Source organism: Bombyx mori, chromosome 28 (genome assembly GCF_030269925.1).
Source record: "Bombyx mori chromosome 28, ASM3026992v2".
In the NCBI taxonomy this organism is placed as follows: domain Eukaryota; kingdom Metazoa; phylum Arthropoda; class Insecta; order Lepidoptera; family Bombycidae; genus Bombyx; species Bombyx mori.
The window spans coordinates 3,141,774-3,155,738 of NC_085134.1; the positions used below are offsets into that span (position 1 = coordinate 3,141,774).

General features: G+C 37.7%; 1 protein-coding gene across 2 annotated transcripts; it reads right to left on the reverse strand.

Annotated features, from left to right (window-relative positions):
* Positions 1-2,563: 2,563 nt before the first annotated feature.
* Positions 2,564-11,940, reverse strand: CPG24 (cuticular protein glycine-rich 24). Of its 2 annotated transcripts, none has more exon segments than NM_001173311.1 (2): positions 2,564-4,060; positions 11,896-11,940. In NM_001173311.1, coding segments are annotated over 2 exon segments (1,173 nt in total). In that variant the 5' UTR covers positions 11,908-11,940; the 3' UTR covers positions 2,564-2,899.
* Positions 11,941-13,965: the final 2,025 nt, after the last annotated feature.

A 13,965-nucleotide genomic window follows, 5' to 3' on the forward strand; every position in this document is an offset into this window, starting at 1 on the left:
AATTAGCCAAATCGGTCCAGCCGTTCTCGAGTTTTAGCGAGACTAACGAACAGTAATTCATTTTTATATATATGGGTAGAAGATAGATTGTAAAATACTCAGCTATTTCTGCCGCGAGCAACCATGCGCTCTCGTTTGAAGAGACTACCGGTACACAAAATGTAATTAAGACTCCTGAGTCCTGAAATGAAATTGAGGTCAGACCTCATTTGTCGTGCTTTTTTTTTTTTGTCAGGATGCAATCACCGGACTTCCACCCTCCACTGGGGATGGAGGGCGGGGCATGTCGGAGTTGAACCGACTAAAACCTCCTGTCGCTCAACAACCAACATCCAAACCTCGCATGAGACATAACTCATGAAAAGGCAAAGGGGGGAAAGTGAAGCGTTTAGTGCGGAGCACATCTCTCCCATCACCCTCCCCCTCGGGACGCCGGACTGGCGGTCGTCGGCGTCACGACCACCAGTCCTCTCGGTCGGTAGATCATTTGTCGTGCTGGATGGCTTCTTTCGCGTTGCAGTTTACTGGTGGTAGGACCTCTTATGAGTCCGCACGGGTAGGTTGCGTCATGATAATCGCCTTATCGTTGCCGCTGCTGATTACTCCCCGAATCCTGATCACGCAGGAGCAAGTCACCGTCGTCGCCCTAGACACGTCCTTACGGATCCATCAGATCTAATAACTCTTGCATTAGATACCTTCAGCTCTAACACTAGGAGCAGGCTGAGGAACCCCGGTAACCGTACTCGTCGAACTCGACAAAGAGGTCGACGTGCAACCTAACCCATGCATCCCCGCTGAGTTTCTCGCCGGATCTTCTCAGTGGGTCGCGATTCCGATCCGGTAGTAGATTCATTCGCGAAGCAATTGCTCTTGAGTTGTTGAGTCTCCTTCGGAGGCGCTCGGGCAGTTGTTAGCAAATCCCACCCCTCCTGGCTGAGCCTTTGCTCGCCCACCTGTCCTGGAGAAGCTGGAAAGGCCTCCGGGCCACCAGTAATCTATCAATCATAAAAAAAAAAAAAAAACGGGTAGGTTATCGGTATATCTCAAGGTGAGTGGCGCATTTACGTTGTAGATGTCGATGGGCTCTAGTAACCACTTAACACCAGGTGAGCTGTGAGCTCGTCCACACATCTAAGCAATAAAAATAAAAAGACATTGCATGAAGCAGATCGCTGCCTCCGTTTGACTTCTAAGTTAAAAAAATTGTATTTACTGTCTGTAATTGCAACACCACATAACATAACACACACTGATTATATTTGTATTTGTTTCGCTCTGATGAACTACATTTTGGTGAAAGTCAAGATGAGGCGCCTTAGTAAATATTTCAATGCAATAATTTACTTAATTTTTAAATTTATTAGCCTTGTTAACGTTGTATTGACATTAGCAGTAGCAATATAATTAAACTTTGTAATTTATTATGAATTATGTATGATTTTATGAATATTAATAAATATTGCGTAGTCAGTTTTTTTTAAATCTAAAAATAAAATACGTATGTTCTTCTACAACCTAGTTGACTATAATGCCCAAGAGCATTAGTGACTCACCATCACATGGGCTGCGTGTCTTGCCTTCGTGGCAATAAAATTATAAATGTTTAAACAAGTATATCGGATTGTAGGTTAGTAGGTATGTAGTACCGTCATTCGACACGATACATTACCACAATATTGCTATAGTCTGTGGCTTATTTATCTACGTGGTCTGTGGCACAGAAAGCCCGCCAAAACGTAAAATTGCACGGAATACTTTAGTTTCAAATCTTGTGTAAAATCAATAATACATTTGATATATAACTATAGGAGGTGCGTAGATTCCCAAATAACTGACTCTGTACTTATATAGTAAATTTAAACTCATTAAGATTCTCGCCGGATCTTTTCAGTATGTCGCGATTCCGATACAGTGCGAATCAATGCTCATGCTAGGGCTAATGTTAGCCAATTCTCTCAGGTTGAGCCCGTGAGCTCACCAACCCATCCACGCGTAGCTAGCTCTTAGGCCACCATGCGAATCGGTAGCACAAAAAAAGTAATGCGTTTAACATAAACGTTAATCTTCTATAAAATATATCGACGCTTGAAAAGCAAACATGACTAAGCGACATTGCGTGAACTTTACAGTAGACTAATTTAAAGTTGAAATACCTGAAAAAAATCTATTTTAACGAATCTAGCTGTAGGATTGAAATTATTTTAATAGACCTAGAAATAATTTTTTTTTGCGCATCGAATATGGTTATTGCCTATCATTTATGTACAAAGCAGTTATTGTCGCTTAGTCAAGTTTGCCTTTCAAGCGTCGATATATAAAAATGAATTGCTGTTCGTTAGTCTCGCTAAAACTGGAGAACGGCTGGACCGATTTGGCTAATTTTGGTCTCGAATTTAATTATTCGTGGAAGTCCAGGGAAGGTTTAAAAGGTAGATATGAATATGAAAATTCTCGGAATTATATAAAAACAAACAATTTTGTTTTTCCTTTAATATGTCCTCTATCGGACGGATTATTTTTGATTTATAGATTGAGACAGAAATAAATAAAAGGCTAAAACATCGTTTCACGTTGTTTTATTCGAATCAGCCTCAATAAAGTAACGTGTACTTCTAATACGTATTAATAACAAGCATGTAAAAGCTAACAAAGTAATAACAGATTACAACTACACAACTTCGCGTCTCGGTAACGAACTCCCGAGATCTGTATACCAGAGAAAACGTCGCCTTAAATAATGCTCACAACAACCAATTAATACACAGAACACAACCACAAAATCGTGAGCGACCAAATTTCGATAATAAACACTAAAAATACTAAAAAAATCACATTTTTTTTTTTTATTCGACTTAACCTAAAAGGTACTGGTGTGAGCTAACGGATTTAATGAATCTCAATGCCATCCGTGGTGTTGGTGGTGTTGGTGGTGTTCCTCCTCTTTCTTGAAGTAGATAGGGACGTGGTACTTGACCGGGTAAGGTACTTCTTTGACGAGCGGCACTTGAACTTCCTTGTAGACCGGGTAGGGCTTGTCAATAGGCACTTTGACTTCATAAGGCACTTTCTTTTCGACGGTGTAAGGGATTTTCTTGATGACTTCGTAAGGTTTTGGTACTGGCACTTTAACGGGGACCGGATAGGGCTTCTCTACTTCGACCTTGTAGGGCTTGTCAACGGGGACCTTAACTTCGTAGGGCACTGGCTTGTGTACGGTCACTGGGTAGGGCTTTTCAACATGGACGGGGTAAGGCTTAGGCACGTATACATTGTAGGGCCTGTCGACTGGTACTTTGACTTCGTAAGGCACTTTCTTAATGACTTCGTATGGTTGGGGCACCTTAACTTCGTATTTCACTGGAACTGGGACCTTTTTCTCGACAGTGTAGGGCTGGGGAACGGGCACTTTCACTTCGTAAGGGATTTTCTTCTCAACGGTGTAGGGAGTGGGCACTTTGACTTTGACTTCGTAAGGCTTGTCAACGTGGACCTTGACTTCATAAGGTACTTTCTTTTCAACGGTGTAAGGTTCAGGTACGTATACTGGGTATTTGACGTATTCCTTGACGGTAAAGGGAACTTTCTTTTCGACGGTGTAGGGCTGAGGTACGGGCACTTTCACCTCATAGGGTACTTTCTTCTCGACGGTATAGGGGACGTGTTTCTCGACTGTATACGGAACAGGCACCTTCTTTACCACCTCAACAGTTTTGATGTGCTCGTGGTGTTCATGATGACCGTGGTGGTAGTCGCCTTCGCTGGCAATTGGCTTCCAGTCGCCGCCGCTGCTGCCGTACTCGCCGCCTCCATGTCCGCCTAAGTTGTAGCTTTCGCCTCCGAAGTCGTGTCCTTCTTGGTGACCGAAGCTGATACCTTCGTGCCCTCCATAGCTTTCGTGACCGCCGTAGCCTTCATCGCTACCTCCGAAATTATGTCCTCCATAAGATCCTATGTCATAGATGCCCCTTTTGTCTTGTTTCTTCTCTTCGACTGCCTTCGGTGTGCCTTTCTCCTCCTTGGCAAAGGCAACCACGGCCAACGATGCCACCAAAATAACCTGAAAGCAAAAGAAGAAGGTATGTTGAGAAAATTCAGAAAGAAACTTCATCGAAGACTTTAAGCGATTTCTAGAATGTTCATTCAATAATAGAAATTTCGAATGAGTAACGGAAACAAAACAATTGATCCGTAGATTTAGATTAACGCTTATTGAATAATAAATACTCGTGTGTAGCAGTAAAAGTGATCTAGTTCGCCTCTCGGCATACTAAGATACTTTCCCCGTTTTATTTTATTGGCGTTCGCGAGAAATTCTTGTTGGCTATTGTTTGAAAACTATTGCGGCATGTTGTGTAACGCAAGCTTCCTGGTTACACGAATTATGCTCTCTCTCTTATGCTTAATACGCGTGCGTCCAATTAGTGTTTTGCAAAAATTTCGACAGCCTTACAAAACAACAATGCGAAGGTTCAACTGTTCTTTTAATTGCATATCCGGAATTGTTTATCGTGTTTTTTTTTTAAATTGCATTCGTAATAGTTTTACGTAATTATATTAAATGCGTACATTAAAAACTCCTATTCGAAATGCGCTTAAACATATCCAATTAAATCAATTTCGTTCATTATGTAAAACATTTGAATATTCTTACAAATTTTTAAGGTTTCATAAATAAATTTCTAAACAGGAAATATTTATTAGATTTGTATTTAAAGAAACGAAGTTGCGTTACGAAATTAAAAGCCTAAATGAATTTTAGAGCATGCAGATTTGTTGTTACATAAGGAGAGATTATTCGTAGAACGACATCAATATTTTGGTCGACCGGTCGTGAATGCCTAAGGCATTAAATAAAATATTATAAATGTATCAATATGTATATAATAGTCATCAATAACAGACAATATTTGAATAAAGTTATTAAACATCATACAAATTAGGTGTATTTTAGATTGGACTTATTTATTGAGCCATAGAGAAAAAAGTGGAGTTTGTCTTTTTTTTTTATTGCTTAGATATGTGGACGAGCCCACAGCCCACCTGGTGTTAAGTGGCTACTGGAGCCCATAGACATCTACAACGTAAAATGCGCCACACACCTTGAGATATAGTTCTAAGGTCTCAGTATAGTCACAACGGCTGCCCCACCCTTCAAACCGAAACGCATTACTGCTTCACGGCAGAAATAGGCGGTCTAAGTAAATGTAAAACCAATAACAATTGGATCCAAATAAGATTTAAAACCTAACCTTTTTTTATATATAAAAAATATTTTACTATAATTGAATGTCATAATACAAAAGCGAATTTTAAATTACCTTTCTATAATACAAAATTGTCTAACATCAATATTGATGTAGTATATAGAATTTTAGCTAGATTCATTTTTCATAACAATATAAAATTGTAACCATTTATGTACTTTTAAACTAAATTTACCTGATCCTTTTCTAAATTCCGTTCCAATTTCCAATCCCAAAAATAAATCATAATACAACACTTCCTAACCTTTTTGCATGGCTGACGCACAAACCGTGCAGGCCAAGAAATGGGAGAAAAAAAAAACAAAATTGACAGCGTTCCATACCGCGCTCAGTAATGTCGTAATTAATTAATTAATTAAAATGAGTCATTCTTTTAAACGTTTGTCCCGAATGTGCATTCTTACGTGAAGTCTGTGTGACTTAGCAAACGTGAGCAGTGAAAGTGCAGCAATTAATCCAACATAGCGAATTCGAGAATTACTACGAACCTTAAACCGTATAGGAGTTTATTTTTATTGGCATTGAACTCACGGCTGGGTTCCATAGACAAGAAGAGACAACGGAAATCGACGCCCACAATTAACTTTTTTTTTCCTACCTAAGCTGATAGCCTTGAAAGGCTATTTCAGCGTAACCTTAACTAGTAGGTGAGCTCACGGGGCTCAACCGGAGAGTTGCTAACACCGACCCTAGCAAGAGCAGTGCTTCGCAGAATCTACCACCGGATCGGAAACGCGACCCACTGAGAAGATCCGACGAGAAACTCAGTGGGCTGTGTCTATGGGTTAACTTACTCGAGCCCTTCGTCGCAAGCGACGGATTCGACGAGAACAATGACCGGTGCTTGAGGTACCTAAAAGCACCGTTAATGGAGTTCTGACGACGTTGCTAACACGAACCCTAGCAAGAGCCGTGCTTCGCAGTATCTACCACCGGATCGGAAATGCGGATCGGAACACACTTCTAAACAATAAAAACAAATGAAAAAAAAAACACAAAAATGAATTAATAGGCTTTATGTAACTTCTTTTAAATATTCATACGTATATTTGTAAACAAACAAGATGGCCGTTCGAACTGATTACGATTAGAAACTGTTTATTGATGATTTTGCAAAACGTATGACCGTTTTGAGAGGCGCATTCCGTGGGCTGTCGGCCCAAAAAGTTTTCTCATGATTGGTTTCACTGTTTTGAAATACATACGCTTATGAAATCGTAACATTAACAATAATAACAATTACACTATCGCTAAATTATTTCCGTATTCACGATGTGTAAAAGTGTTGTTTTTTTTTTTATAGTAATATCGAGGAGTGCAAGGCTCTTTTGTTCGAAGCGACATTTTTACAACTTTACAGAAGTGCCATTTGAAGGTTAAAATTTGGAAAAAATATCAGAACAATAAGCTTCTTCAGCTATATTCGAATGAAGTAAACTTAATTGAAGTTCAATATGTTCAATGAAAAACATCGAATTGTTGATGCTAATACCAAATAAAACCCACGTTTAATTACAAAGATAAATGTCGCGTATTTAGTGAAATATCGCTTAAAACAAATGACATTTCACCTCTCGATATTAACATTCAAAATTCGTCCACAAAAGACTTGGACGGCCTGAGTTAAAGAGGGTATGAGTGAGAACGCTGTCAGTGCACGACGTATGATAGGCTTGAATGGAAAAAAAGGACATGCTATGCTAATCCCAGATAGTGGGAGCAGAGCATTTTTTTTTCCTACCGAAGCTGATAGCCTTGAGTGGCTGTTTCAGCGTAACCTTAACTAGTAGGTGAGCTCACGGGGCTCAAACCTGACAACGTTGCTAACACGAACCCTAGCGAGAGCCGTGCTTCGCAGAATCTACCACCGGATCGGAAACGCGACCCACTGAGAAGATCCGGCGAGAAACTCAGTGGGCTGTGTCTGTGGGCTAATAACTCATCGAGCCCTTCGTCGCAAGCGACGGATGCGACGAGGACGATGACCGGTGCTTGAGGTACCTAAAAGCACCGTTAGTGGATCGGGAGGATCCGAAATGACGTGTTTTGGGCGATGTCGAGAGCAGAGCACAAAAATTATAAGATTACCATGCAGAAGTATGAGTCTTTCTCGGGAATCTTGAGAATTCACTTACACTGTTCACTGAATTTGCGTAACACAAAGATTACATGAGTCTGTCCGCATGTAAGTGGACCTAATGCACGAATCATTCAATAGCACGCATCGTTAATACCGGTAATACGTATTAAGAACTCGTCTTTACCGAGACGGACTAATAACTGTTTCATAACCGGTTACCGCGGCTCGCGGTTATCACTCGATCTTTATTTGTTAGTTTAAAAGTAACAGTACAATAAATTACTATAGTATATTAAGGATAGGTAAACAAAAATTTATTTATTTTTCCTATCTATGCTGATAGCCTTGAGAGGATATTTCAGCTCCACCCTAACGTGTAGGTGAGATCACGGGGCTCAAACCAGAGTGTTGCTAACACTGACCCTAGCAAGAGCAGTGCTTCGCAGAATCTACCACCGGATCGGAAACCAACGTTAACGTGACACACGAGTAGACAGTGACGAAACAGAACTGCGTGCCTGGTGCGAGTTTTTTAACGTTTTCGATCGCGTAAAAGTTAACTCAAATTTGTATGGAGTTGGAACAGCGCCCCTGACGGCTAACATAGGCAAACGCTCCAACTCCATACAAAATTAAGTTAACTTTTACGCCAACGAGAACGTTAAAATACTCGCACTAAGCACATTAATAATACGATAGATTCCTTGTCGAACACTTCAAAACCTCTAGCCTCGTTCTAAGTCTGTGACTTGGGAAATTAATAAATATGTGATTATAAATTTATATTCTATTTACATAAAAACCCGATTAATCTAATTTGAAAAAAAAAACTCGAAGCAAAATACGAATAAACATTCTAAAAGTATTCGATCGTAAACAACCAGAAATATAAATTTTAATTTTCATAAATGATCACCTTTGGTTTAATAAGCATGCGATTTCCATTTTGTTTTGTGTAATCATCCGACTAAGAATAATTATATTGTAATAACATTAAAACATTGAAAACCCAATAACAAGACTACAAGCAATCAAAACTACTTTTCTATTAAAACCAATTACACAGTTTTCTTGGTACTCAGTTTGTAGTACAAACTTAACTGTATACAGTCCACGAAAACTGTATATCATTCGATACGCCGTAAATAATAATAAAAAAAAAAAAAAAACGCGAGCCTATACCGCGAAGATAGATTATTTATACAAAGAGAATACTACTGCCAACCATAAACAAAAAATGTATCATAGCCGTTTATAATTAGGTAAGTCGTGTTACGAAGCGCGATGCTACAAGCTCTCTTGATGCGTTACGTATGGTCAATTAAAGTATCGCACAACAGTTGCGCGTGCATCGCAAATTATAACAAATCGATCGGATAATTAATATGCGTCGGTTTGACGTAACTCAATGACAATAAACACATCTAATTATTTTTATTATTCCAGCCCACAATGTCACGACATTAATTCTCCGACTTTTCAAATTTGCACTTTGATTTTATTGTTATTGTATTGGGTGAATAAGCTCACGGCCCACTTGGTGTTAAGTGGAGGTCATAGACATTACAACGTCAATGGTGTCATGCACCTTGAGACATTATCATTAACTAGCTTTTGCCCGCGACTTCGTCTTCTTCGACTTCGAAATTTGGTTAGCATAAAAAACGTTATAGTGAGCCAACCTTAACATATAGACATATGCTGTCGTGGACTTTTTTAGATCTTTTAAAGGGGGACAATTCTGTCATACATTATTTTAGCAAAACTTTAATCGTTTCTGCAGCGCACGCAGCGGAAGCTCTCAAAAGGGAAAAAAACCCAGATTTTGAAACATTATTTATTGGTACTCCGCTTGTATTAGTCTTAGCGTGATGTTATATAGCCTATAGCCTTCCTCAATAAATGGGCTATCTAACAATGAAAGAAATTTTCCAATCGGACCAGTAGTTCCTGAGATTAGCGCGTTCAAACAAACAAACAAACTCTACAGCTTTATAATATTAGTATAGATGTAAAATCATAATTTGCGAAATAGAGAATCCGAATTCAATTATATATATTTTCTTACTGTTTTTTGTTGACTTTATAGATTACTATGTTTTTACTGTTTTTTTATTTTGTAATTTTGTAATTTTTTATATTGTTTTCGGCACTGCGTCATTATGATAATTGTTTAGTATCGTATTCGATAAACCAAAACAGAAGGTAAAGTTATTCACATTATACATTGCATATTAAATTAAGGAGCTTTAGTAGACAGTCTCCGAATACATGAATGAGATGTGAAACTGTCGCTTAAGAATATCAAACAAAACAAAATTTTCATTGCAACCCAATCTATTCATACTATAGTTAGTTATCAAATTGAAAATCACTATTACACACCAAACGTTTCAATCACCAACTTGTCTAAATGAGTTATGACATTTGCAGTTTCGTTCTAGAATGTTCATTGCACGCTAAATTGGCGCGCAACACATAAGTATACTCTGTACGCGGACAGTTTATACCAAATGATTCTGATCTACATTTTAATAATCATAAAAACCTACATTCATACATTTGTATCACGAACGGGAAAAATAAAACTTTCAAAACACAATGTTTCCCAATCGGTGAGTGTGAAAGCGAAATTGCTTATTGAGCAATATTAACGATTGGATATACGTATCGCTTGTGTTGCCTGTTCACTTGGACTAATCAGCCATGAACCTAAAAATGTCGAGACATTTAGGGGAGGTCTTTGCCAGTACTAATATCACATAGATGCTTTGCGCAAAATGGTCATAAATAAATCACAATTATTATTAAAAACGTATTGGTCTAATTTTACTAGAAACAAATCTCTATTTGTAAGTTAAATATAAGCTAGGAATATTATAGATGGCTTTACTTGCTTAAACTATAGAAATATTGATCAGGGCCTATATCCACAGCCCACAGACATCATAACAATCGAAATCACCTATTGTAAAACAGCTGTCCCCTCTGTAGATGGACAAACTTGGAAAGACGGAATCCATTACTGCATCCCTTCAGATATGGTCTTTAAAACGCCCTATCAAAGTAGATAGGTAGTTAAAGGAATGTATTTTAGACAATAGATTATCGAGTTAACTGATATAAATCGAACCTTCAAATTGAACACCCTCAGAAGAAACCAAGCAAGCTGCGTAGTTAGGCAAAGTTAATTGCCCAGAATAAATATTTGAGAAAGCTTTTACAAGCGCATGAAGATCAAAAATAAACTATTAGTATAAAGTTTCAATTGTCATCATAATAAGGGAACTAGAACGAATTCCCAGACTCACACAACTTTAAAATACATCAATGCAATTCACACTAGAAGCGGCTCCCAAATTATTTCAACCGCACAGTTATCACAGTGGTTTGTGACCACGAAAACTGTAAAGTCGAACGAAGAGTCGGAAATGATAATCCGAAAAACTAAATTTAAAAAAAAAACTGTAAAAATAATTGAATATGCAATTTCGAAAAGGGCACGAATCTCTGAAAATGTAAAATGTTCAGGAAATGAAAAAAACTGATAATTTTCTAAAGCTGTGTAAAATTTAACATATTAACTTTTGAGATATATTTTAGTGTTAATTAGCAATTGAAAATTATTGGAATTATTATAAAATGGGTGTAGGTAAGCCTCAAAACTACATGTATATGAAAAAACGTATTTGACAAAATATGCGACATGTGCCCCTTTTGAAATTGCATATTCAATTATTATAATTACATTTATCTACGACTCGTAAAAATCTAAGAACCGACCTTATTCATTATCGCTCAAAGTATGCATCCGTGGTAAATTCGTTCACTCATAACATCTAAACACTTCCTATGCGTTTAATTCTAAATCATTTTCACTTTCTTCTAAACACCACATAATATAAGAAAAGTGAAAATGTACCTGTTAATTGCTAGGAAATGCGTTATTACAGAAACGGAGAGAGTCTTTAGAGCGTTACATTATATACATATATTATATATATTGCTTGTTACGACATGAGTATTACAAATTTTGGAAATGCAAATTAAAAAACCGGAATAAAGCAGTTAGTTATTTACATAGAAAACAGTGAATACAATTGATTTTTTCTAATAATAAGTTATTTTATAAATCTATTTATTAGGTACTATATTTAGATAATAATTCTGTGTAGCTAGTTTTTCTACCCGTGAGTAACTTATTTATTTAGATAGGAATTCATTTAATTTTCTGTGACATAAATATTTTTGAATATCATTTTAAATACGCGCTTTATTTTACACTTACTTCCAATGGAATTTAAATGGAACGACACGTTTTCTTCAAGTAATCAAACCAATTCAAATATTTAACGCTAAACAACTATTTATTACAACGTACACTCACTGAATTTATTTGAAGCCTATTTTTTTTTTCTAAACACGAAAAACAAATTTGATACTAATTAAATTGCTTAGAAAAGAACTCTCCGCGTATTTTGATATTTAGTTCCGTATTAAAAATAAAGTATATATATTTTTTTTTTCACGTAGACACACTACACTCACCGTGTACTTCATTGTGGTCTCCGAATGATGCCGAAGACTTGTGTGAGTGCGTTCCATACGCCATGCGTTATATACACTAGCTCCCACCTAACAACGCGAAAGGGAATTACTCTTGTAATATTTGTACTTAAAATTTTGAAGTGAATCGATTTTATAGACTAACCTTTTTTATATACATTTATAAAGAGGACATTTTCGATTCTATTGTTTGATATTCGGGATACAATTTTCGCGTAGAAATGCTGCGTTTTGAAACGAGTTCTTAAACAAGAGCGCGGCACTGATGCCATTGTTTTTGTGAGCCGTCAGGTCGTTAGTTGTTCTATGCTTATAAAGAAATAGCTATAGTAGAGTATGTTTACTATAAAATGTGTTTCCCGAACGCTATGTCAAGTTCTTCTTCAAACGAGGTCTGCGAAGACTTAGCGGTAGCCGGCGGCTTGTCTGTGCTACTGACATTGCTAATGTCCATGTCCATTAAATGGGCCATATCGTAGCTACACGCACCACTAATAAAATATATGATAAACTAGCGACCCCCGCGAACTTTGGTCCGACTTAGAGACAACAAATGAGCAGACTTTTGATCAAGGTCAATTTTTTATTTGGATAATTAAAAAAGCAAGTATTTTAATGATTCTTTATTGGCCATGTATTTTAGTTATTATTATTATATTTTCTTGTTCTTCAGTCCTTTCACTCGCAAAGTTTCGAATCCTAGTTGTAATTACGGTTTCGTCGGGAAATATTTGATCGCGTTGGTCGCGGCATGGCTTTCTTAATGATTACCTATCTCGGCACAATAAGCTAATCGAAACTCGAAATAAACACATCAACCGGTCAACTTCGAAATTTTACTATAATTAACCATAAACTACATTACGTTTAGCTGTCAGTTGCGTTTTGTTATTCCATATCAGTTGCGTTTTGTTATACCACATTTTATGTCACATCCCACAGAAACGTGATAAAAAGTATCCTATGTCCTTTTCCTGATCCTAAGCTACCTCCCCACCAATTTTCAGCCAAATCAGTTCAGCCGTTCTTGAGTTATAAATAGTGTAACTAGCACGACTTTCTTTTATATATATAGATATTTTTAAAAATTGTAAAAATATAAATTTTTTAATAAACGTTTCACACCTAGCTTGGTTTTTTTTTTCTGTGCTATATATGACGGAAAACCATATGATAAAATGTCAAGTACATTCAGATTTTGAATACCAGATATGCTTCATAATGATAACGCCACCGGAAACCGAAGTGGGACCCAGTAACTCAGTTGCCGATTCCGAGAGAATGGCAATAAATGGTCAGAATTACCAGATAATTACCCTAATGGTAAATAAGGTGTTTTTTTTATTACTTACTTTTATTTTATTTTACTGGTGGTAGGACCACTTGTGAGTCCGCACGGGTAGGTACCACCACCCTGTCTATTTCTGCCGTGAAGCAGTAATGCGTTTCGGTTTGAAGAGTGGGGCAGCCGTTGTAACTATACTGAGACTTTAGAACTTGTATCTCAAGGTGGGTGGCGCGTCTACGTTGTAGATGTCTATGGGCTCCAGTAACCACTTAACACCAGGTGGGCTGTGAGCTCGTCCACCCATCTAAGCAATAAAAAATAAAAAAATAAAAAATAAAAAAACTTAGATGGATGGACGAGCTCACAGCCCACCTGGTGGTAAGTGGTTCCTGGAGCACATAGACATCTATAACGTAAATGCGCCACCCACCTAGACATATAAGTTCTATGGTCTTAGTATAGTTACAACGACTGCCCCACCCTTCAAGCCGAAACGCATTACTGCTTCACGGCAGAAATAGGCGGGGTGGTGGTACCTACCCGTGCGGAGTCACAAGAGGTCCTACCACCAGTAATTACGCAAATTATAATTTTGCTGGTTTGAATTTTATTACACGATGTTTATTCCTTCACCGTGGAGGTCAACCGTGAAAAATTTTCAAGTACGTATTTCATTAGAAGAATTGGTACCCGCCTGCGGGATTCGAACACCGGTGCATCGCTACATACGAATGCACCGGACGTCTTATGCTTTAGGCCACGAC